Here is a 22,791-nt window from a genome sequence, read left to right on the forward strand (position 1 = left end):
TTTGAATTCTCACAAAATCCGTGTTTTTGTTGCATTGCTGTTAAAAATGTTGGTACCGCCTTCATCTGTTAAAAAGGGTTGGTGAGGGTTACTTGAACTGGATTACTTTCAATGACTTTTGGATGACTCCAATACCAAATATGCTCATAAAAGACAAAAGAAACTAAATAGGAATCAAATGACTCCATTTTGTGCAGGTTTGGGGAGTAACGGAATCCACGGAACAGCAAAAATGATGTTTGGATTTATTTTCACTTTGTTTCTGTCGCATTTGATGTTCGTTTTGCCGGAGATCAAAGCCAGGAGAGAAAGCTTACCACGTAGTGTGAGTCATCATTTTATTCCTATTGAGTTTCTTTTGTCTTTTATGAGCATGTTTGGTTTTGGAGACATCCAAAAGTCATTGAAAGTCATCCAGTTCAAGTAACCCTGCTGTTAAGACATGTGCTGTGCGGCCGCCTTTTTGGTTTGCCGTATGTGACGACCCTCTTTCACGCACGACACAAGGTTTCACAATCACTCGGTTTATTGCCTGCATTCAGTCAACAAAACAATACAAAAGTCAGGGGCATCTGTTCACGACTGCAATTATCTCCAGCGCTTACAAATTGACTGAAGCTACGGCAAGCGCTGAAGCCCATAAACTGCCAGACGAAAAAGACAGTCGCAGATGCCCATGACTTAACCTAAAGGAAGTACCGGATTATTAACAGTAATACGACAAAAACACTGATTTTGTGAGAATTCCAAAAAACATTCAAAACAATCAAATTTCAACTCTGTTACGCCTACCTTCGGCTCAATAACACGGTGCTGAAGGTAAGCTGTGCCCAAAGTCAGTTGGATTAAAAAATGCATATTTTGTGAGATATAGGAGCTGCTTTCACGAACTATCTTTGTATATAAATGTATATAAGTTGTGCTAAAAGAAGTATATATAAAAAAAGCACTCATTTAAAGTAATGTAGCTTGAAACGATGATGCTACGTGTTTCGATGCAACTACGCCACGAGGTGCGGCATGTTGAGCGATGTCCCGTTTTTGTCGGCAGTCTCCAGCGCGCTGCTAACGATGTTGAAAACCAGCGGAGGTGCTGACCACATGGTGTGCGTTTGTTGTGTCGCTCATGGCAGCAACTGGAATAAAAGCCTCATGTTCCCTATGTTCATATGGCTTTTCTGTGTCAACTTTATTTTGGTCCATGATAATCCAAGTCCCTTTTCTGTTTTATTTTGACTTAACAGAGTTAAGTTTTGATTCTGGCAAAAGTAACGTGGATTCTGACTCTTTCATGGCCATAATAACAACACATTACCACATGGCTTTCAATTATATTTATTTGGTTCAAAATCTAAGTTGGTGGTTACCAATTCGGTCAGTAGGCGGTGCTCTCGGTTTCCGACACGAATTCGTTTGAAATAGCCCGCGTCTAGCATTTATCATGAAGGATTCCACTTTAAACACTATGTATTTTCAGTTTTAAATGATCGATTTTGGAGTTTGTTGATATGGATAGTGATCAGTTCAGAAGAAAAATAACATCGACCCAAAAATAATGCACACAGTTTGATTTGATTAAACTACGTTTTATTCACAGGACAAAGAAAATGGAATCAAACGAAAGAATAAAGCACATTGTTGACACAAGCACTCAGTGTGAGCGAGGAAGAAGGTGGAAGAAATGATGCAACAGGTCAACAGTCCCGATCAATGAACCCGGATTGAAGATAATGGAATCGTTTCAATAATCAGGGACTGTTTTCATAGCGTGCCAACATGGGATATTTGCCAAAAATACTAAAGACAGGTTGTTGCATGACCATTCTTGTGTATTTTTGAGAACAAAAAAGTCCCTCAGGGAAGAAGTGTGTGAGAAGCAGCACATGGCCAAGCAGGAAGATGAAGAAATAAAGGTTCCTATCTCTTTTGGCGGTGAACTTCATGGGGACTGTTTTCATCCAAACGACAGGGACGGAGAGAACCACAGGCTCTCCAAGCTTTGTGGCTCTGGTGATAACGGGCCCCAACCCTGGGGACCTATGTCGGCCATCTTATTGTTATGATAATTATAATTATTGATAAAAGGCAAAATTGTATGCGGGCACACGAGGAAATAGATCATCTATCAAGAAACATGCCGCATATGCAAATCATGAATCTTTTGAATCCATATGAAGACTTTGGGGTCACAAATCTTTATGATACAACTGGAGAGTCTGCTCACTTCCTGTGAATGAATGAATGTGGCTTTTTTGACGTAGTAGCAGTCAGTGGTTGAAAAAGGTGAGGGGAAATGGTTTTTGGGCAGTTATGTTCCTAAAGGCGGCCTGTATGAATGTTTTAAATCTCCCACTTTCAGTAAATGTTTGAACACAAACCAAGCAGGCAAAAGTCTTTGCACCGGGTCTTGTGTGTCATTTCTAGTGTCCAATAATAGTCTGAAAAAATTGTCTGTGTAATAAAGTGTAATAACCTGGGAAGCCCTTTGAGACACTTTGTGATTAAGGGCTATATAAATAAAAATGACATGACAATATAGATATTTTGTTTTTCACCACCATGTCAACAGGTCAAAGCCTTCTCGCCATTGTGGGTCTAGTGTGTAACTTCATATTTCCATTTTGGGTGAAATTTTTTACCACAAATTGAGCGAGAAAAAGGCTTCTCCCTAAGGTGGGTTTGAGGGTTTTTTTAATTTCCCACTCTCAATGAATCTTTTACCACAAATTGAGCAAGCGAAAGGCTTCTCACCAGTGTGGGTTCTAGTGTGTAATTTCAAGTGTACGTTTTGGTGATTTTTTTATCGCAAACTGAGCAGGAGAAAGGCTTTACGCCAGTGTGGGATCTTATGTGTCTCTGTAAGTGTCCAATTGTAGTTCATCTCTGACCGCAAACTAAACAAGAAAAAGGCTTCTCATCAGTGTGGGTTCTTGTGTGACTTTTCAATTTCTCACTCTCAATGAATCTTTTACTACAAATTGAACAAGAAAAAAGTCTCCTCGCTAGTGTGGGTTAATGTGTGTCTTTTTAAGCTCCCACTTGTAGTGAATCTTTTATCACAAACTGAGCAGGAAAAAGGCTTCTCGCCAGTGTGGGTTAGTTGGTGTATTTTCAAGTGTCCATTTTGGGTGAATTTTTGACCGCAAACTGAACAAGAAAAAGGCTTCTCCCCAGTGTGGGTTAATATATGTGTTTTTAAGTTCTGACTTGAAGTGAATCTTTGACCGCAAACTGAGCAAGAAAAAGGCTTCTCCCCAGTGTGGGTTAGTTGGTGTAATTTCAATTTTCCACTTTGGGTGAAACTTTTATCACAAACTGAGCAAGAAAAAGGCTTTTCGCCAGTGTGGGTTCTAATGTGTTTTTTTAAGCTCCCATTTTCGGTGAATCTTTGACCACAAACTGAGCAGGAAAAAGGCTTCTCGCCAGTGTGGGTTCTAATGTGAATTTTTAAGCTCCCACTTTTGGTGAATCTTTGACCACAAACTGAACAACAAAAAGGCTTCTCGTTGGTGTGGGTTCTGGTGTGTATTTTTAATTTCCCACTCTCAATGAATCTTTGACCACAAACTGAGCAGGAAAATGGCTTCTCGCCAGTGTGGGTCCTAATGTGTATTTTTAATTTCCCACTCTCAAAGAATCTTTGACCACAAACTGAGCAGGAAAAAGGCTTCACGCCAGTGTGGGTTAATATGTGTCTTTTTAAGCTACAATTCTGTGAGAATTTTTGACCGCAAACTGAGCAGGAAAAAGGCTTTCTGCCAGTGTGGTTTCTGGTGTGTATTTTTACGCTCCCATTTGTAGTGAATCTTTGACCGCAAACTGAGCAAGAAAAAGGCTTTTCCCCAGCGTGGAATTTCATATGCAACTTCATATAATACTTGCTTCGAAACGTTTTCCCACACTGGGAACATGCGTTACCGCCTTCAGCGTTTGCAGAGCGGGACGTGTCGTCCTCATCCTTTTCCACGTGTTGATGGGAGCTGATTCTTTGAGGCTCCTGCCGACCGTCGTCCTCAGGTTGACCTTGATCTTCCGCGGTTGAACGGACCCCGGTCACACGCAAGACTGGGAAACCGTCCTCCTCTTTAACGCAAACAGGCTGCCCATCCTCTGTCTCTTGCTTAACCTGATAAGGCTTCATATCTTCCTCCTCTTCCTCCTTAATTTTAACGTCAGGCATCTCTGGTTCCAGCCGCGCAGTAGGAAGATATTCTCGGCTGACGTCTGCAAAACACAAGTCACGTTTATTTGTATTGCCCTTAACTCGTTCGGAAGCATTGTCCCCGAGTGCCAAAACGTAAAAAAAAATTCTAAAGGCTTAGGCGCTACTGATCAGTAAGTATTAGGCCTCTGGGAATTGAATGACCACTAGGTGGTAGGCTTTGTTCGGATCGTCTTGTCAATTGTTCCAAAGTTTGACTCCGCACGCAGACACACACACACTTTTCCTGGTGGTTCTCACCTTTGGGATGATGAGTTCACGACAGCCCCTTAAGTCAGAATTTCCCTCTTTCCGAATGAATCATTTATGGATGTTATCCGGCACTATGTTTTTTGTTGACCTCAAATAGCAGTTGTGCAGTGAAAAATTGGACTAAATCATCCAATTTTAATCATTTGGACTGCAGGAATAAAATGTGAGTATGATCCCGATATCTTACCCTGCGTATGGTTCCAATGGCACGTTTTTGGAGGATAACTTTTGTGAACTTTTGCAATGATTGCCCCAAACTTCTGCGCAATATGTTAAGTATGACAGAACAATATCATAAATACAATGGATGATTGTTTAAAACGAATTTGGCTTTATCAATAACTGAGATGCTTTTAGATACTTTAGTTTGTATGTGTCTGATGTGTGTTTTCCAACTTCATTTCTTGTCATTTATGACCCCTAAAAACTTAATTTCTGATACAATGTCTATTGCAACACCATCCATTTCGACTTCTAAATCTTGATTTGCCTTGCGATTAACAAAGAATATGACTTCATTTTTTTGTATCCATCCATACTTTTAGGTTAATGACTTCATGATCATTCAAGTTATCAAATCAATATAATTATCATTGGCATAGAAAATGTTAGTGTCGTCGGCAAATATTATTCATCTTTATACTTTTGAAACATGAAAAATATCGATAACATATAAATTAAATAAATTTGGACCCAGGATAGAACCCTGTGGTACTCCACAACAGATATCCAAGTATTCAGAGGACAACCGTCCCATTTTTAAATATTGCTTCCTCCCCGTCGAATCACTTGGAATCCGTTGCAAAGCCACGCCCCTGATGCCATATGTTTCCAGTTTTTTTTAAGAGGATATTATGATTATTTCTATTAAATGCTCTTTAAGTCAACATATCAACGTCAACGTATCTTCATTTGTGTTTTCGTTTCCTGTTGACAAACCTCACTATGGTAACTTTTCACCTCTTGACAATGGATGGCATGCTTCGATGGATATCCCTTTATGACTCCTAAGAGCAATGAGCTGTTGCTCAGCAGATTTTTGATCGCCATTCGTTGCAATACTTTTATCGGCCACAGCCTCGGCATAGGTCCGAGGTTTGATGTCCAGACCGGTGATGATAAGAACTCGGTGCTTTCTCCTTCCGAACCCATAGAAGCCAAAATCGCGGCGCACATTAGCGGCTACGTTAGCTTCACATGAATTGCGCCGTCTCGAAACAAAGTTTGCAGACCGCTTATTCAGTCTTTTGGGAGGTGCCCCTAGGGCTGCACGATTTTGGGAAAAAAATTACAGCGGAAACTCGGTTTTCGAACGCCTCTCGGTTCGAACGATTTGGAGTAAGACCAGAAATGGAGAAATTCTTGCTTCGATGTTCGATCAAAAAAATCGGAGGGCGTACGCTAGGGTGCCATGCTGAGCGGCGTACGGGTGTAGATGAATCTTTCCCTGACCGACTGTTATCGCGTGCGGACGTGCTTCCTGTTGCTTTCGCCTTTTAAGTCTTTTAGCTCCTAATTATGCCTCCCAAGAAAGTCAGTGCAAGCGGCAGAGTTGCTACAGGTGAAGAAAGAGGAGTAGTGCGTAAAACGATTGCATTTAAGAAAGAAATAATAGCAAAACATGAAGGTGTGCGAGTCTCCTCCTTGATCTGCTACCTTATCGTGGTGGAGGAGTTTGTGTGTCCCAATGATCCTAGGAGCTATGTTGTCGGGGGCTTTAAGCCCCTGGTAGGGTCACCCATGGCAAACAGGTCCTAGGTGAGTGGCCAGACAAAACGCAGATCAGAAGACCCCTAATGATGAGAGAAAACTTTGGTCCTCGATTTCCCTCGCCCGGACGCGGGTTACCGGGGCCCCCTTCTGGAGCCAGGCCTGGAGGTGGGGTCCGCTGGCGAGCGCCTGGTGGCTGGACCCTTACCCACGGGGGCCGGCCGGGCACAGCCCGAAGGGACGACGTGGGACCCTCTTCCCATGGGCTCACCACCTGTAGGAGGGGCCAAATGGGTCAGGTGCGCAGAGAGCTGGGTAGCAGCCAAGGGAGGGGTCCTTGGCGCGACGATCCCCGGCTACAGAAACTGGCTTTTGGGACATGGAACGTTACCTCTCTGGCAGGGAAGGAGCCCGAGTTGGTGCGTGAGGTTGAGAAATTCCGACTAGATATAGTCGGACTCGCCTCTACGCACGGCTTGGGCTCTGGTACCAGTCCTCTCGAGAGGGGTTGGACTCTCTTCCGCTCTGGAGTTGCCCCTGGTGAGAGGCGCAGAGCCGGTGCGGGCATATTAATTGCTCCGCGGCTCGGCGCCTGTACGTTGGGGTTCACCCCGGTAGACGAGAGGGTAGCCTCCCTCCGCCTTCGGGTGGGGGGACGGGTCCTGACTGTTGTTTGTGCTTATGCACCAAATAGCAGTTCGGAGTACCCACCCTTCTTGGGGTCCTTAGAGGGTGTGCTTGAGAGCGCGCCCCCTGGGGACTCCCTCGTACTGCTGGGAGACTTCAACGCTCACGTGGGCAATGACAGTGAGACCTGGAGGGGCGTGATTGGGACGAACGGCCCCGAGTGGTGTTTCGTTATTGGACTTCTGTGCTCGTCACGGTCTGTCCATAATGAACACCGTGTTCAGACATAAGGGTGTCCATATGTGCACTTGGCACCAGGACACCCTAGGCCGTAGTTCGATGAGCGACTTTGTCATCGTTTCGTCGGACCTGCGGCCGCATGTTCTGGACACTCGGGCGAAGAGAGGGGCGGAGCTGTCAACTGATCACCACCTGGTGGTGAGTTGGCTTCGATGGTGGGGAAGATGCCGGCCCGACCCGGCAGACCCAAGCGTGTTGTGAGGGTCTGTTGGGAACGGCTGGCAGAATCTCCTGTCAGAAGAAGTTTCAATTCACACCTCCGGCAGAACTTCGCCCATGTCCCGAGGGAGGCGGGGGACATTGAGTCCGAGTGGACCATGTTCCGCGCCTCCATTGTCGAGGCGGCTGATCGGAGCTGTGGCCGCAAGGTAGTCGGTGCCTGCCGCGGCGGCAACCCTCAGACCCGTTGGTGGTCACCGGCGGTGAGGGATGCCGTCAAGCTGAAGAAGGAGTCTTATCGGGCCTTCCTAGCCTGTGGGACTCTGGAAGCAGCTGGCAGGTATCGGCTGGCCAAGCAGAATGCGGCTTTGGCGGTTGCTGAGGCGTGGGAGGAGTTTGGCGAGGCCATGGAAGCCGACTTCCTAACGGCTTCGAGGAAATTCTGGTCCACCATCCGACGTCTTAGGGGGAGGAAGCGGTGTGCCATCGACACTGTGTATAGTGCCGATGGGGCGCTGCTGACCTCGACCCGGGACCTTGTGAATCGGTGGGCGGAGTACTTCGAAGACCTCCTCAATTCCACTGGCACGTCTTCCTCTGGGGAAGCAGAGCCTGAGGACTCTGGGTTGGGCTCTCGTATCACTGGGGTTGAAGTCACCGAGGTTGTCAAAAAACTCCTCGGTGGCAGGGCCCCGGGGGTCGATGAGATCCGCCCAGACTTCATTAAGCCTCTGGATGTTGTGGGCGTGTCATGGTTGACGCGCCTCTGCAACATCGCGTGGACATCGGGGACAGTGCCTCTGGACTGGCAGACTGGGGTGGTGGTTCCAGTCTTTAAGAAGGGGGACCGGAGAGTGTGTTCCAACTACAGGGGAATCACACTTCTCAGCCTCCCTGGTAAGGTCTATTCAGGAGTACTGGAGAGGAGGGTCCGCCAGGAAGTCGAATCTCGGATTCAGGAGGAACAGTGTGGTTTTCGTCCTGGCCGTGGAACACTGGACCAGCTCTATACACTCTTCAGCGTCTTTGAGGGTGCATGGGAGTTTGCCTGTCCGGTCTACATGCGTTTTGTGGACTTGGAGAAGGCGTTCGACCGTGTTATGAAATGTGAAATGATCTGCATTTATATAGCGCTTTTCAAGTCAATGACTTCCCAAAGCGCTTTACAGTGTGCTTCACATTTCCCAATAGCGGCCGTGATCTGTGCAGCCATGTAAGGCGCTAACCTGCTTATTGGGGGTAATTGGGGGTTCAATGTCTTACCCAAGGACACTTCGACATGTAACACGGACAAGCCGGGATTCGAACTGGGATCCCTTAATCCTAAGACGATCGCTCTACCTCCTGAGCTACTGCCGCCGCTCGGGAGGCCCTGTGGGGGGTGCTTCGGGAGTATGGGGTACCGCACAGTCTTATCCGGGCTGTGCGGTCCCTGTATGCCCGGTGCCAGAGTCTGGTCCGCTTTGCCGGCAGTAAGTCGGATTCGTTCCCGGTGAGGGTTGGGCTCCGCCAGGGGTGCCCTTTGTCACCGATTCTGTTCATAACTTTTATGGACAGAATTTCTAGGCGCAGCCTTGGCGGGGGTGGAGTCCGGTTTGGGGGCCTCAGCATTGCGTCACTGCTTTTTGCAGATGATGTGGTGTTGTTGGCTTCCTCAGCCCGTGATCTTCAGCTCTCGCTGGAGCGATTCGCAACCGAGTGTTAAGCGACCGGGATGGGGATCAGCACCTCCAAGTCCGAGGCCATGGTTCTCAGTCGGAAAAGGGTGGTATGCTCCCTCCGTGTCGGGGAGGAGGTCTTGCCCCAAGTGGAGGAGTTCAAGTATCTTGGGGTCTTGTTCACGAGTGAGGGTGGGATGGAACGGGAGATCGACAGACGGGTCGGTGCAGCGTCTGCTGTCATTCGGACCCTGTACCGGTCTGTCGTGGTGAAGAGGGAGCTGAGCCGAAAGGCAAAGCTCTCGATCTACCGGTCCATCTACGTTCCTACCCTCACCTATGGTCATGAACTTTGAGTCATGACCGAAAGAACTCGATCCCGGATACAATCGGCCGAAATGAGTTTCCTCCGCAGGGTGGCTGGGTTCTTCCTTAGAGATAGGGTGAGAAGCTCAGTCATCCGGGAGGGACTCGGAGTAGAGCCACTGCTCCTCCGCGTTGAGAGGAGCCAGTTGAGGTGGCCTCTTGGCACTCCGGTTTCCTCCCACATTCCAAAAAACATGCACGTCGGGTTGGTTGGCTGGTCCAGGTTGTCCCTGGGTGTGGATGAGCGGGTGAGTTGTCTGTCTTCTGTGTGCCCTGCGACCGGCTGGCGGCCAGTTGGGGGTGTCCCCTGCCCACTGCCTGAGGACGGCTGGGATGGGCTCCAGCACCCCCTACTGAGGATAAGCGGAGTAGATAATGGATGGATGGGTGGACTTATAGAGCCCTTTCCGTGGTCATAAACAAGTGCGACATAGCCAAGCTGCGCATGGATTGTTGAAGCAGACAGGCAGAATTCTTGTCAGTTTATTGCCGCCCATTGACACAAACATATAATAGATGGGAACAGCTCAAAATAGCACATAGTATTTTGCTGGCAGCAAGATATTGAATTTATTTTAGTCATCAAAAGTCAACAACAAAAAAAGGCTCTTTTGATCGGCGCTGGATTTCTTTTTTTGAAGGTACAGGAAAATTTGAAAACTAGCTCAGGAGGTAGAGCGCTCGTCTGGGGATCATTAAATTGCAGGTTCGAATCCCGGCTCCTCCATGTTACATGTCGAAGTGTCCTTGGATAAGACACTGAACCCCTAATGCCCCCAATAAGCAGGTTAGCGCCTTACATGGCTGCACGGCCGCTATTGGGAAATGTGAAGCACACTGTAAAGCGCTTTGGGAAGTCATTGACTTGAAAAGCGCTATATAAATGCAGATCATTTCATTTCATTTAATAAGGATGCCTCCTGGACGCCTCCCTCGGGAGGTGTTCCGGGCATGTCCCACCGGCAGGAGGCCCCGGGGACGGCCCAGGACACGTTGGAGAGACTATGTCTCTCAGCTGGCTTGGGAACGCCTCGGGGTCCCGTCGGATGAGCTGGAGGAAGTGGCTGGGGATAGGGACGTCTGGGCTTCCCTTTTAACGCTGCTGCCCCCGCGACCCGACCTCGGATAAGCGGAAGACAATGGATGGATGGATGGTGTGCGAGTGTCTGATCTTGCCTGGGCCTTCTGCTGACCACCACAAAGGTAAGAAATCCTATCCCTAATTCTTTTCTTTATCCTTTTTTTAAATTTTGACACTTTTATGTTAGCGTCATCTTTCGTACGGAAGATTACGATTAGCGCGGACGTACGATTAGCCTGGTTTAGCTTTATGTTTCTGTTAAACATTCCAGGTAACCGTTCGGGGTGTTGGAACGGATGAAAACATTTTACCTTATTTTTAATGGAAAAAAAGATCACGTGATCGAACAGGGTTCTGGACCGGATTATGGTCGAGAACCGAGGTTCCACTGTAGTTGCCATTTCTCAGACCGGAATTGCAATTTGGGGGCGATTTTCGATTTGAAAAGAAAAGTGCATTTTTGGGGAAAACAAACATTGTGATGTGTAAATATGACTCGAGTTGACGTACCTAGAGACAGAGAGTTACAAAATAGCAACTATATATGTAAAAATCAAAACAGACCTGCAGTTGGATAGTCTTTCTTGTCATGATACAAAAAAACAACAAAATCGGAGGGTTATTGCTTTCAGCGTAATAAACGATGAAGAGACCGGCAAGCTGCACGCTGCAGTCGGGTCCCCGCGACTTCTGCGACGTCTTTGTGATGATTGAAATGAGAAAGTCGGCGTCAATTTCTAGAAAATTCGGTCGATTGGAGAGAAAATAGACGGTGAACGCCGAAGATAAAAAGATTCGCGAATATGAAAAATTTTCACCATTAGGCAAATATGTCGTCTGAGAAACAGCCCTAGCGCACGTGACTGATTTAGAAATAATATACGTATTTTGAAAGAACGAGCGAGACAGAAGCCCGGACCTTTTTCCAAAGGAAAGTACGGTGGACGTCGACGGCCAAATAAGAGATGTCGAATGTTGTGGAAAGTATATATTAACTAAGGTTAAGGAAAGTTGAACCTGAAATGAACACGAAGGAGCTAACAATAGCTTATTGCGTGGCGGAAGTCTTGACCCAGGGGCGGGTAATCATCACAAGTTGTTAAGAGCAATTCAATAAGGAGCATTCCCTTTTTGCCATATCTCCTCTCTGCGTATTTTTGGGGGCCACGCCCAACGACCTTCCCTCCGAAATAAGGACGTTGCGGAAAGTAAAACCACCAACTTGCTCTGTTCAACACAATTTGGAGTATCTTGTAAACCGTTCCTGGACACTCTGGTTCCTGCCACGCAGGAGGAAGATGGTCTTCACCGATGTCTGCAACACACATGTCAACCCGCATTTTTTTGTGACGCCTTTACTCACAGAAACTCACAAAATGCACAGAACACCATTGCAACATCAACCTGATTTGAAAGCTACAAGAGGGCAAGGAAACACTCAAAAAAGGTCAGGATGCGGAAAATGAAGAAACCTTGGGAAGGGACCGTACATGAAACATACAGGAAGTCATGGAAACAGGGTTCATACATGGTTTTCATGCCCAAATCCGAGCACTTTTCAAGCACTTCCAAAGCCTTATTTTTTTTCTCTCCAGTACCTCCAAAGGGAAAAAAAATCCAGCGGCCATCAGAGGAAAGTTTTTTTGTTGTCGTCTTTGATGATTAAAATAAAATCGCTATCTTGCTCCTAGCGCATACTTTGTGCTATTTTGGGATGTTCCCATCCACGACCTACGATCTTTGTGTGTGAAAGGGCTGCTATAACAGCGCCACCTGCTGGTATGGGGTTAAGTTTGGGCTTCTGATTTTGTGATTGGCAGTCTACAGTGCACTGCTAACGGTAAGCCACGATCTTTCGATGCTCCGAAAAAAGTTAATTGTAAAGATTAAAACCACGGCTGACAAATCTCTACATGCACAGTAATGTGATTGATGTTGTCAGGCTGTTTGGATTTATTCTTGTTTAGTTTCTGTCGCCTTTTGTGTTAGTTTTGCCAGACGTTGCATGTTGTGCTAAAATGCTAATTCCCCTTATAGTGTTGAATGCCAGCAGAGGTAGGAAACCACGAGATGTGTGGGACTCATTTTATTTCCAACAACTGTATTAAAAGCCTCATCATGCAGTCCAGCCCGAATGGGGATCTTTGGTTGGACGGCTACACCGCAGTTACAAAATATATATACATATATAAAGTTTGGAGACGACTTCGTACCAGATGCTGCTAAACTTCATTTTATTTCCTGCACTTTTAGTATTTGCTGGAGGTGAAAAATGAGTCGTTTACTGTAAAAGGCTGAAAAAAGTTCTATTTGAATTTCAAACCACTATTCTTTCTTTTGCAAAATTTTGGAAAGCATTGTTATTGTAGCAGAAGCAAAAAAAATGTCCAACCTTCCCCGAGCTGCTTGGAAAAAGCGTCCTCTCGTCGCGGTCCTTCCCCACTGGAGCGCATTTTAACCGTCTTTCAACGAAAAAACTCCAACTCGGCAGTAAAAGGACCAAAGAGTGATACTTGTGTCGAGTTGACGTCGTTTGAAGTCGACTAGAGGACTTTTTCCACATTCTATTGTTCGGCAGCCATGACACCTTCTCATTCGAAACCCCGCCGCAATGGATTGTGGGTACAAGTGGCACAGATCACACGCTGCGTTCACGAAAATGGGTGTTTCGGAAGATCCCACCAGATACGACCGAAAAGCGTCTCAAGAATGTAGGAAGTCGGGGTTTTTCGACCCCCAACTGGGGAAATATAATCAGAAAGACACTCGAAGTGTGAGGTCCTGGTTGAAAAGTTGGGTTACATAGCATTTCTTCTGGTCAGAGGTTGGAAATATCAGTTGTCGTCTTTTCGGGAACGCAGCAACAAAAAACACAAAGAAGACGAGATCGGTCGGCGACAAAATAACTCGATCGTTCGGTGAACGACCATGTTAAGGCAATATATGTAAAAAAAGGTAAAAAGGAAAAAAGCAGTAACGGGTGTATTCATCACTTTCGTTCTGTTGAAATTCTTGCTGAAATATTTTTGTCTCGTTTGTGTTTAAGTGTCCTGCAATGACGAGTCCAACAGTGCCACCTGCTGGTACAACAGAGTTGAGATTTGATTTCATTGTTTTTTTTTTGTTGAATTCTCACAAAATCCGTGTTTTTGTTGCATTACTGTTAAAAATGTTGGTACCACCTTCATCTGTTAAGCAGGGTTGGGGAGGGTTACTTGAACTGGATGACTTTCAATGACTTTTGGATGACTCCAAAATCAAATATGCTCATAAAAGACAAAAGAAACTCAATAGGAATCAAATGACTCCATTTTGTGCAGGCTCGGGGAGTAACAGAATCCACGGAACGGCAAAAATGATGTTTGGATTTATTTTCACTTTGTTTCTGTCGCATTTGATGTTCGTTTTGCCGGAGATCAAAGCCAGGAGAGAAAGCTTACCGCGTGTTGGGAGTCATCATTTGATTCCTATTGAGTTTCTTTTGTCTTTTCTGAGCATATTTTGTCTTGGAGACATCCAAAAGTCATTGAAAGTCATCCAGTTCAAGTAACTCTACCCAACCCCGCTGTTAAGACATGTGCTGTGCGGCCGTCTTTTTGGTTTGCCACTTTATGGTCTTCTGCGCTTGCCGTACCTTCGGCTCAATAACATCGTGCTGAAGGTAAGCTGTGCCCAATATTGGTTTGGATAAAAAAAAAAATGCATATTTTGCTAGATATAGGAGCTGCTTTCACAAACTATCTTTGTATATAAGTTGTGCTAAATGAAGTATATATAAAAAACACGAATTTAAAGTAAAGTAATGTAGCTTGAAACCATTATGCAACGTGTTTCGATGCAACCACGCCACAAGGTGCGGCATGTTGAGCGATGTCCCGTTTTTGTATTTTGGTTCATGTTTTAGACGATTGCAAACATGCACATAAGTTCTTTGTTTTGTTTACTGAATGCAGGCAAAAAACCGAGTGACCGTCAACCCTTGTGTCGCGCATGATTGAGGGTCGTTACACTGGTATGAAGTAAGGTTTAATCTAGCCTCTGATTTTATGACCGGAAGGCGGATATTTTTGGCAGTCTCCAGCGCGCTGCTAACAATGTTGAAAACCAGCGGAGGTGCTGACCACATGGTGCGCGTATGTTCAGTCGCTCATGGCAGCAACTGGAATAAAAGCCTCATGTTCCCTATGTTCATATGGCTTTTCTGTGTCAACTTTATTTTGGTCCATGATAATCCAAGTCCCTTTTCTGTTTTATCTTGACTTAACAGAGTTAAGTTTCGATTCTGACAAAAGTAACGTGATTTCAGACTCTTTCATGGCCATAATAACAACCCATTACCCTATGGCTTTCAATTATATTTATTTGGTTCGGAATCTAAGTTGGTGGTTACCAATTCGGTCAGTAGGCGGTGCTCTCGGTTTCCGACACAAATTCATTTGAAATAGCCCGCGTCTAGCATTTATCATGAAGGATGCAACTTTAAATACAACTTTAAATGATCAATTTTGGAGTTATTTGATATGGATAGTGAGCAGCCCGGAAGAAAAATATCATCGACCCAAAAATAATGCACACAGTTTGATTTCAACAAACTACGTTTTATTCACATGACAAAACAATTTATATCAAACACAAAAATAAAGCACAATGTTGACACAAGCACTCAGTGTGAGCAAGGAGGAAGGTGGAAGAAATGATGCAACAGGTTAAGAGTACCGATCAATGAACCCAGTTTGAAAATAATAGACTCATTTCAATAATCAGGGACTGTTTTCATAGCGTGCCAACATGGGGGATATTTGCCCAAAACACCAAAGAGGTTGTCGCAATAACCATTCTTGTGTAGTTTTGAGAACAAAGAGTCCCTCAGGTGAGGAGTGTGTGAGATGCAGCACATGGCCAACCAGGAAGATGAAGAAATAAAGCTTCCCATCCCTTTTGGCAGTGGACTTCACGGGGATTGTTCCCATCCGGACGCCAGGGACGGAGAGAACCACAAGCTCTCCAAGCTTTGTGGCTCTGGTGAGAACAGGCCCCAACCCTGGGGACCTATGTCGGCAATTTTATTGTTATAATAATTATAATTATTGATAAAAGGCAAAATTTTATGGGGACAAGAGATGAAATAGATTATCTATCAAGAAACATGGCGCATTTGGAAATCATGAATCTTTTAAACCCTTATGAAGACTTTGGGGTTTCAAATCTTTATGATACAACTGGAGTGTCTGCTCACTTCCTGTGAATGAATGTGGCTTTTTTGATGTGGCGGCAAAGCCAGTGGTTGGAAAAGGTGAGGGGAAATGTTTTTTTGGCAGTTATGTTCCTATAGGCGGCCTGTATGAATGTTTTAAATCTCCCACTTTCAGTAAATGTTTGACCACAAACTGAGCAGGCAAAAGTCTTCTCGCCAGTGTGGGTTCTTGTGTGTCATTTCGAGTGTCCAATAATAGTCTGAAAAATTGTCTGTGTAATATAGTGTAATAACCTGGGAGGCCCTTTGAGACTCTTGTGATTAAGGGCTATACAAATAAAAATGAGTTGACTTGACAATATGGATCTTTTTTTTCACCACAATATCAACAGGTCAAGAGCTTCTCTTCAGTGTGGGTTAATGTGTGTCTTTTTAATTTCTGACTTATAGTGAATCTTTGACCGCAAACTGAGCAAGAAAAAGGCTTCTCACCAGTGTGGGTTCTAGTGTGTATTTTTAAGTGCCCATTCTGGGTGAATCTTTGACCGCAAATTTAGCAGGAAAAAGGCTTCTCGCCAGTGTGGGTTAATGTGTGTGTTTTTAAGTTCTGACTTGTAGTGAAACTTTGATCGCAAACGGAGCAGGAAAAAGGCTTCTCGTCAGTGTGGGTTCTGGTGTGTATTTTTAATGTCTGACTTGTAGTGAAACTTTGACTGCAAACTGAGCAAGAAAAAGGTTTCTCCTCAGTGTGGGTTAATGTGTGTGTTTTTAAGTTTCCACTTGTAGTGAATCCTTTTCCACAGACTGAGCAAGAAAAAGGCTTCTTGCCAGTGTGGGTTCTGGTGTGTCTGTTTATACTCTCAGTTGTAGTGAATCCTCTACCGCAAACTGAGCAGGAAAAAGGCTTCTCGCCAGTGTGGATTAGTTTGTGTATTTTCAAGGTTCCATTTTGGGCGAATTTTTGACCACAAACTGAGCAGGCAAAAGGCTTCTCACCAGTGTGGGTTAGTTTGTGTATTTTCAAGGTTCCATTTTGGGCGAATTTTTGACCGCAAACTGAACAAGAAAAAGGCTTCTCACCAGTGTGGGTTCTGGAATGTATTTTTAAGTACCCACTCCGGGCAAATCGTTTACCACAAACTGAGCAGGAAAAAGGCTTTTTGCCAGTGTGCGTTAGTAGGTGTATTTTCAAGGTTCCATTTTGGGCGAATTTTTGACCGCAAACTGAACAAGAAAAAGGCTTCTCACCAGTGTGGGTTCTAGTGTGTATTTTTAAGTACCCATTCCGGGTGAATCTTTGACTGCAAATTGAGCAGGAAAAAGGCTTCTCGCCAGTGTGGGTTCTGGAATGTAATTTTAAGTCCCAACGCCGGGTGAATTTTTTACCACAAACTGAGCAGGCAAAAGGCTTTTTGCCAGTGTGGGTTAGTTGGTGTATTTTCAAGTGTCCATTTTGGGCGAATTTTTGACCGCAAACTGAACAAGAAAAAGGCTTCTCGCCAGTGTGGGTTAATGTGTGTATTTTTAAGTGCCTATTCAGGGTGAATCTTTGACCGCAAATTGAGCAGGAAAAAGGCTTCTCGCCAGTGTGGGTTCTGGAATGTAATTTTAAGTACCCACTCTCTGCAAATCGTTTACCACAAACTGAACAAGAAAAAGGCTTTTTGCCAGTGTGGGTTAGTTGGTGAGTTTTCAAGTGTCGATTTTGGGCAAATTTTCGACCGCAAACTGAACAAGAAAAAGGCTTCTCGCCAGTGTGGGTAATTGTGTGACTTTTTAAATTCCCATTTGTAGTGAATCTCTGACCACAAACTGAGCAAGAAAAAGGCTTCTCACCAGCATGGAATTTCATATGCAACTTCATATAATACTTGCTTCGAAACGTTTTCCCACACTGAGAACATGTGTTACCACCTTCAGCGTTTGCGGAGCGGGACGTGTCGTCATCTTCCGCTTCCACGTGTTGACGGGAGCTGATGCTTAGAAGCTCCCGCCGACCGTTATCTTCAGGTTGACCTTGATCTTCGGCGATTGAACGGACCCCGGTCACTCGCAAGACTGGAAAATCGTCCTCCTCCTCAACAGGTTCCCCATCCTCTGTCTCTTGCTTAACCTGATAAGGCTTGAGATCCTCCTCATTTTTAACGTCAGACAACTCTGGTTTCTCCCGCACAGTAGGAAGATATTCTCGGCTGACGTCTGCAAGACAGAAGTCACGTTTATTTGTATTGCCCTCAACTCGTTCAGAAGCATTGTCCCCGAGTGCCAAAATGTAAAAAAAAATTATAAAGGCTTAGGCGCGGCTGATCATTAAGTATTAGGCCTCTGGGAATGAAATGCTCGTTTTTAGAGGATAAAAAGGGGCCGGAGGAACTTCCGGCGGCGCTCTGAGGTAGACGGCAGCAAGGAAAGTCGCTCGGGCAAAAATCACCAAAGACAAATGTAATACTTACTAGGAGAAAGACAAAAAGGCTACAATTTGTGACTCATATCAAAGAAAAACACTGCAACAAAACACGGTCAAGGAGGGGAGACTTGTTGAGGAAACGGGCGCTAAGGAGAAAAAAGACCGACGGAGCAGAAGGAATGTCATCGGTCGACGAGGGACGCGACTCGGCCATCCTCCGCGAAATCCCTAAATGAAGGCGAGAACATACCGAAGCAGCCGGCGGGAACAAGATTGCCGTGGCAAGACTAGAAAAAGAAGAACTTCTGGGGCGCGCTTTGTCGCTGGAGCGGAGGCTGGAAGGCACGGAGGAGCTACATGCTAACACGGAGGAGCCAACGACGAGACCAGAAGAATCCATAGCCTTCCTGCTCCGACAAAACGCCCAAACAAGCAACAAAGTGGGAGGACTTGGAGTCAAGATCACGACGGAACAAACTCGGTTAAATGGAACATTCCGACAAAGGACATCTGGATTTGCGCCTTGAGAGGGCACAGCGCTCACTCAAGGTAAAGCACCGCCACGGGCAATTATCGTACCTTTCACCGACGACAGAGTGAAAGAATCCGTGATGAAAGAAGACAAGGTACGAAGGCGAGACCGTTAAATCAACCGAGACGACGCCACAGAAATTCACAAGAAGAGGAAACGAGTAAGGGACGTCATCAAAAAGCTAAAGGAAAAAAACGTAAAGGCACGGTCCCCATATCCCGCCCAGCTGAAGATGTTTTTGGACTCATTTTCTACACGGACAGAGGCAGCAACATGGCTAAAAGAAATGGGGATCGAAGTGGAAGAAGACAACACGGAGACATTGCAAAAGATGTTGTCAAAGAACATTTGGATCACAGTGACCGGAAAGAAAGATAGTTAGTTTCTTCATCCCCTTTGGGAAATTCACATTTCCAGCAAAATCCCTTCGCTGAGAACAAAACAATAATAAAACAAAAAGAAAACAATATACAAATACCCAGTGTGACGTGCAAATGCCCACTGTAGCGTGTTCTATAGAGTATCTAGATAGTGCTACACAGAATTCATATTGCAATAAAATTTGGTAATATGCAAGTAGGGGGTGTGGTTTAATGTGGGCTTTTACTCTGCCGGGTTGAGTTAAAGAGCCTCATGGCATGAAGAAGAAAAGATCTCTTCAATCCGTCCATGGAACAAGACAGTGACAGCAGTCTGTCGCTGAAGCTGCTCTTCTGTCCGGAGATAATGCTGTGAAGCGGATGCGATGGATTGTTCACGATTGACCGCAGCTTTTCCAGTGCCCGTCTCTCAGCTACTGTTGTCAGGCCGTCCAGCTCTGTGCCCACAACAGAGCTCGCTTTCCTCGCCAGTTTATTGAGACGGGAGGAAGAGGGAGCTTGCCACAACTGTCTCGTAGAATATTTTTAGGAGCTTATTGCAGATGTTATGGAGGCCAGCCTTCTGAGGAAGTCAAGTCGGCTTTGGCCTTTCCTACATAGAGCTTCTCTGTTGGCGGTCCAGTCCAGTTTGTTGTCCGGAAAACTTTTACATATTGCTTCCTCCCCGTCAAATCACTTGGAATCCATTGCAAAGCCACGCCCCTGATGCCATATCTTTCCAGTTTTTTAAGAGCACATTATGATTATTGGTATCCAATGCTCTTTAAGTCAACAAATACCCCGACTGCGTATCTTCATTCGTGTTTTCGTTTCCTGTTGACAAACCTCACTAAGGTAACTTCAGGGCGGTTCTCACCTCTTGACAATGGATGGCATGCTTCGATGGATATCCCTTTATGACTCCTAAGAGCAATGAGCTGTTGCTCAGCAGATTCTTGATCGCCATTCGTTGCAATACTTTTATCGGCCACAGCCTCGGCATAGGTCCGAGGTTTGATGTCCAGACCGGTGATGATAAGAACTCGGTGCTTTCTCCTTCCGAACCCATAGAAGCCAAAATCGCGGCGCACATTAGCGGCTACGTTAGCTTCACGTGACCTGCGCCGTCTTGTAACAAAGTTTGCAAAAAGCTTCTTCAGTCTTTTGGGAGGTGCCCCTAGGGCTGCACCATTTTGGGGAAAAAAAAGTAGTTGCCATTTCTCAGACCAGAATTGCAATTTCGAGGCGATTTTTGAATTTCTGTGCTAGTTTTTTTTTTTTCAGGGAAAACAAACATTGTGACGTTCCAACATGACTCAGGATGACGTACCTAGAGACAGAGAGTTACAAAATAGCAACTATAGATGTAAACATCAAAACAGACCTGCAGTTGGATAGTCTTTCTTGTCATGATACAAAAAAACAACAAAATCGGAGGGTTATTGCTTTCAGCGTAATAAACGATGAAGAGACCGGCAAGCTGCACGCTGCAGTCGGGTCCCCGCGACTTCTGCGACGTCTTTGTGATGATTGAAATGAGAAAGTCGACGTCAATTTCTAGAAAATTCGGTCGAGGGGAGAGAAAATAGACGGTGAACGCCGACGATAAAAAGATTCGCGAATATGAGAAATTTTCACAGTTAAGCAAATGTGTCGTCTTCGAAACGGCCCTAGCGCACGTGACTGATTTAGGAATAATATACGTATTTTGAAAGAACGAGCGAGACAGAAGCCCGGACCTTTTTCCAAAGGAAAGTACGGTGGACGTCGACGGCCAAATACGACATGTCAAGTGTTGTGGAAAGCAGATAATAACTCAGGATAAGGAAAGTTGAACCTGAAATGAACACGAAGGAGCTAACAATAGCTTATTGCGTGGCGGAAGTCTTGACCCAGGGGCGGGTAACCATCACAAGTTGTTAAGAGCAATTCAATAAGGAGCATTCCCTTTTTGCCATATCTCCTCTCTGCGTATTTTTGGGGGCCACGCCCAACGACCTTCCCTCCGAAATAAGGACGTTGCGGAAAGTAAAACCACCAACCTGCTCTGTTCAACACAATTTGGAGTATCTTGTAAACCGTTCCTGGACACTCTGGTTCCTGCCACGCAGGAGGAAGATGGTCTTCACCGATGTCTGCAACACACATGTCAACTCGCAGTTTTTTGTGACGCCTTTACTCACAGAAACTCACAAAATGCACAGAACACCATTGCAACATCAACCTGATTTGAAAGCTACAAGAGGGCAAGGAAAGACTCAAAAAAGGTCAGGATGCAGAAAATGAAGAAACCTTAGGAAGGAAACGCACATGAAATATACAGGAAGTCATGGAAACAGGGTTCATACATGGTTGTCATGCCCAAATCCAAGCACTTTTCAAGCACTTCCAAAGCCTTATTTATTTTCTCTCCAGTACCTCCAAAGGAAAAAAAAATCCAGCGGCCATCACAGGAAAGTTTTTTTGTGTTCGTCTTTGATGATTAAAATAAAATCGCTATCTTGCTCGTAGCGCATGCTTTGTGCTATTTTGGGACGTTCCCATCCACGACCTACGATCTTTGTGTGTGAAAGGGCTGCTATAACAGCGCCACCTGCTGGTATGGGGTAAAGTTTGGGCTTCTGATTCTGTGATAGGAAGGCAGGAGTTAGTTGGCAGTCGACAGTGCGCCGCTAACGGTAAGCCACGATCTTTCGGTGCTCCAAAAAAAGGTAATTGTAAAGATTAAAACCACGGCTGACAAATCTCTCTACATACACAGTAATGTGATTGATGTTGTCAGGCTGTTTGGATTTATACTTGTTTTGTTTCTGTTGCCTTTTGTGTTAGTTTTGCCGGAAGTTGCATGTTGTGCTAAAATGTTAATTCCCCTTATAGTGTTGAAAGCCATCAGAGGTAGGAAACCACGTGTTGTGTGTGACTCATTTCATTTGCAGCAAAGCCTCATCATGCAGTCCAGCCCGAATGGGAATCTTTGGTGGGACGGCTACACCGCGGTTACAAATTATATATATATATAGTTTGGATGTGATTTCGTACCAGATGCTGCTAAACTTCATTTTATTTCCTGCACTTTTAGTATTTGCTGGAGGTGAAAAATGAGTCGTTTACTGTAAAAGGCTGAAAAAAGTTCTATTTGAATTTCAAACCACTATTCTTTCTTTTGCAAAATTTTGGAAAGCATTGTTATTGTAGCAGAAGCAAAAAAAATGTCCAACCTTCCCCGAGCTGCTTGGAAAAAGCCTCCTCTCGTCGCGGTCCTTCCCCACTGGAGCGCATTTTAACCGTCTTTCAACGAAAAAACTCCAACTCGACAGTAAAAAGGACCACAAAGTGATACTTGTGTCAAGTTGACGTCGTTTGAAGTCGACTAGGGGACTTTCTGGAGATTCTATTGTTCGGCAGCCATGACACCTTCTCCTTCGAAACCCCGCCGCAATGGATTGTGGGTACAAGTGGCACGGATCGTATGATGCGTTCAAAAAAATGGGTGTTTCGGAAGATCCTACCAGATACGACCGAAAAGCGTCTCAAAAATGTGGGAAATCGGGGTTTTTTAACCCTCAACTGGGAAAATATAATCAGAAGGACACTCGAGGTGGGAGGTTCCAGTTGCAAAGTTGGGGTACATAGCCTTTCTCCTGGTCGGAGGTTTGAAAACTCAGTTGTCGTCTTTTCGGGAACGCAGCAACAAAAAAACACAAAGAAGACGAGATAGGTCAGTGACAAAATAACTCGATTCGTCCGGTGAACGACTATGTTAAGGAAATATATGTAAAAAAAAAGGAAATTATAAAAAGGTAAAAAGAAAAAAAGCAGTAACGGGTGTATTCATCACTTTCGTTCAGTTGAAATTCCTGCTGTAACATTTTTGTCTAGTTTGTGTATGAGTGTCCTGCAGTCCAACAGTGCCACCTGCTGGTG

At 45.1% G+C, this 22,791-nt stretch overlaps 1 protein-coding gene and 1 pseudogene across 2 annotated transcripts; both read right to left on the reverse strand.

The window, feature by feature from the left end:
- Positions 1–1,584: 1,584 nt before the first annotated feature.
- LOC148368168 (uncharacterized) lies at positions 1,585–12,956 on the reverse strand. The gene is made up of 3 exons (XM_088330232.1): positions 12,768–12,956; positions 11,598–11,690; positions 1,585–4,224 (listed from the first exon to the last, which is right to left on the reverse strand). The coding sequence occupies exons 1-3, from the start codon at positions 12,826–12,828 to the stop codon at positions 2,972–2,974; spliced, it is 1,407 nt and encodes a 468-aa protein (XP_088186358.1). The 5' UTR covers positions 12,829–12,956; the 3' UTR covers positions 1,585–2,971.
- A 1,996-nt stretch (positions 12,957–14,952) lies between these two features.
- LOC148368169 (uncharacterized) lies at positions 14,953–22,333 on the reverse strand (annotated as a pseudogene). Its single transcript, XR_015849916.1, has 3 exons — positions 22,086–22,333; positions 20,910–21,002; positions 14,953–17,768 (listed from the first exon to the last, which is right to left on the reverse strand). The product of XR_015849916.1 is annotated as an uncharacterized LOC148368169 (transcript).
- Positions 22,334–22,791: the final 458 nt, after the last annotated feature.

This window comes from Urocampus carinirostris, chromosome 3, assembly GCF_059441175.1.
Source record: "Urocampus carinirostris isolate Australia breed hairy pipefish chromosome 3, RoL_Ucar_1.0, whole genome shotgun sequence".
NCBI lineage: Eukaryota > Metazoa > Chordata > Actinopteri > Syngnathiformes > Syngnathidae > Urocampus > Urocampus carinirostris.

Coding starts and splice junctions, on each gene's coding strand:
- LOC148368168 (XM_088330232.1), bottom strand. CDS start 12,828: ATGCGCTCCAGTGGGGAAGGACCGCGACGAGAGGACGCTTTTTCCAAG. Junction 11,691..12,767: donor TTCCAAGCAGCTCGGGGAAG/GTTGGACATTTT, acceptor TGTGTGTTGCAG/ACATCGGTGAAGACCATCTT. Junction 4,225..11,597: donor AATTGTGTTGAACAGAGCAA/GTTGGTGGTTTT, acceptor TGTGTTTTGCAG/ACGTCAGCCGAGAATATCTT.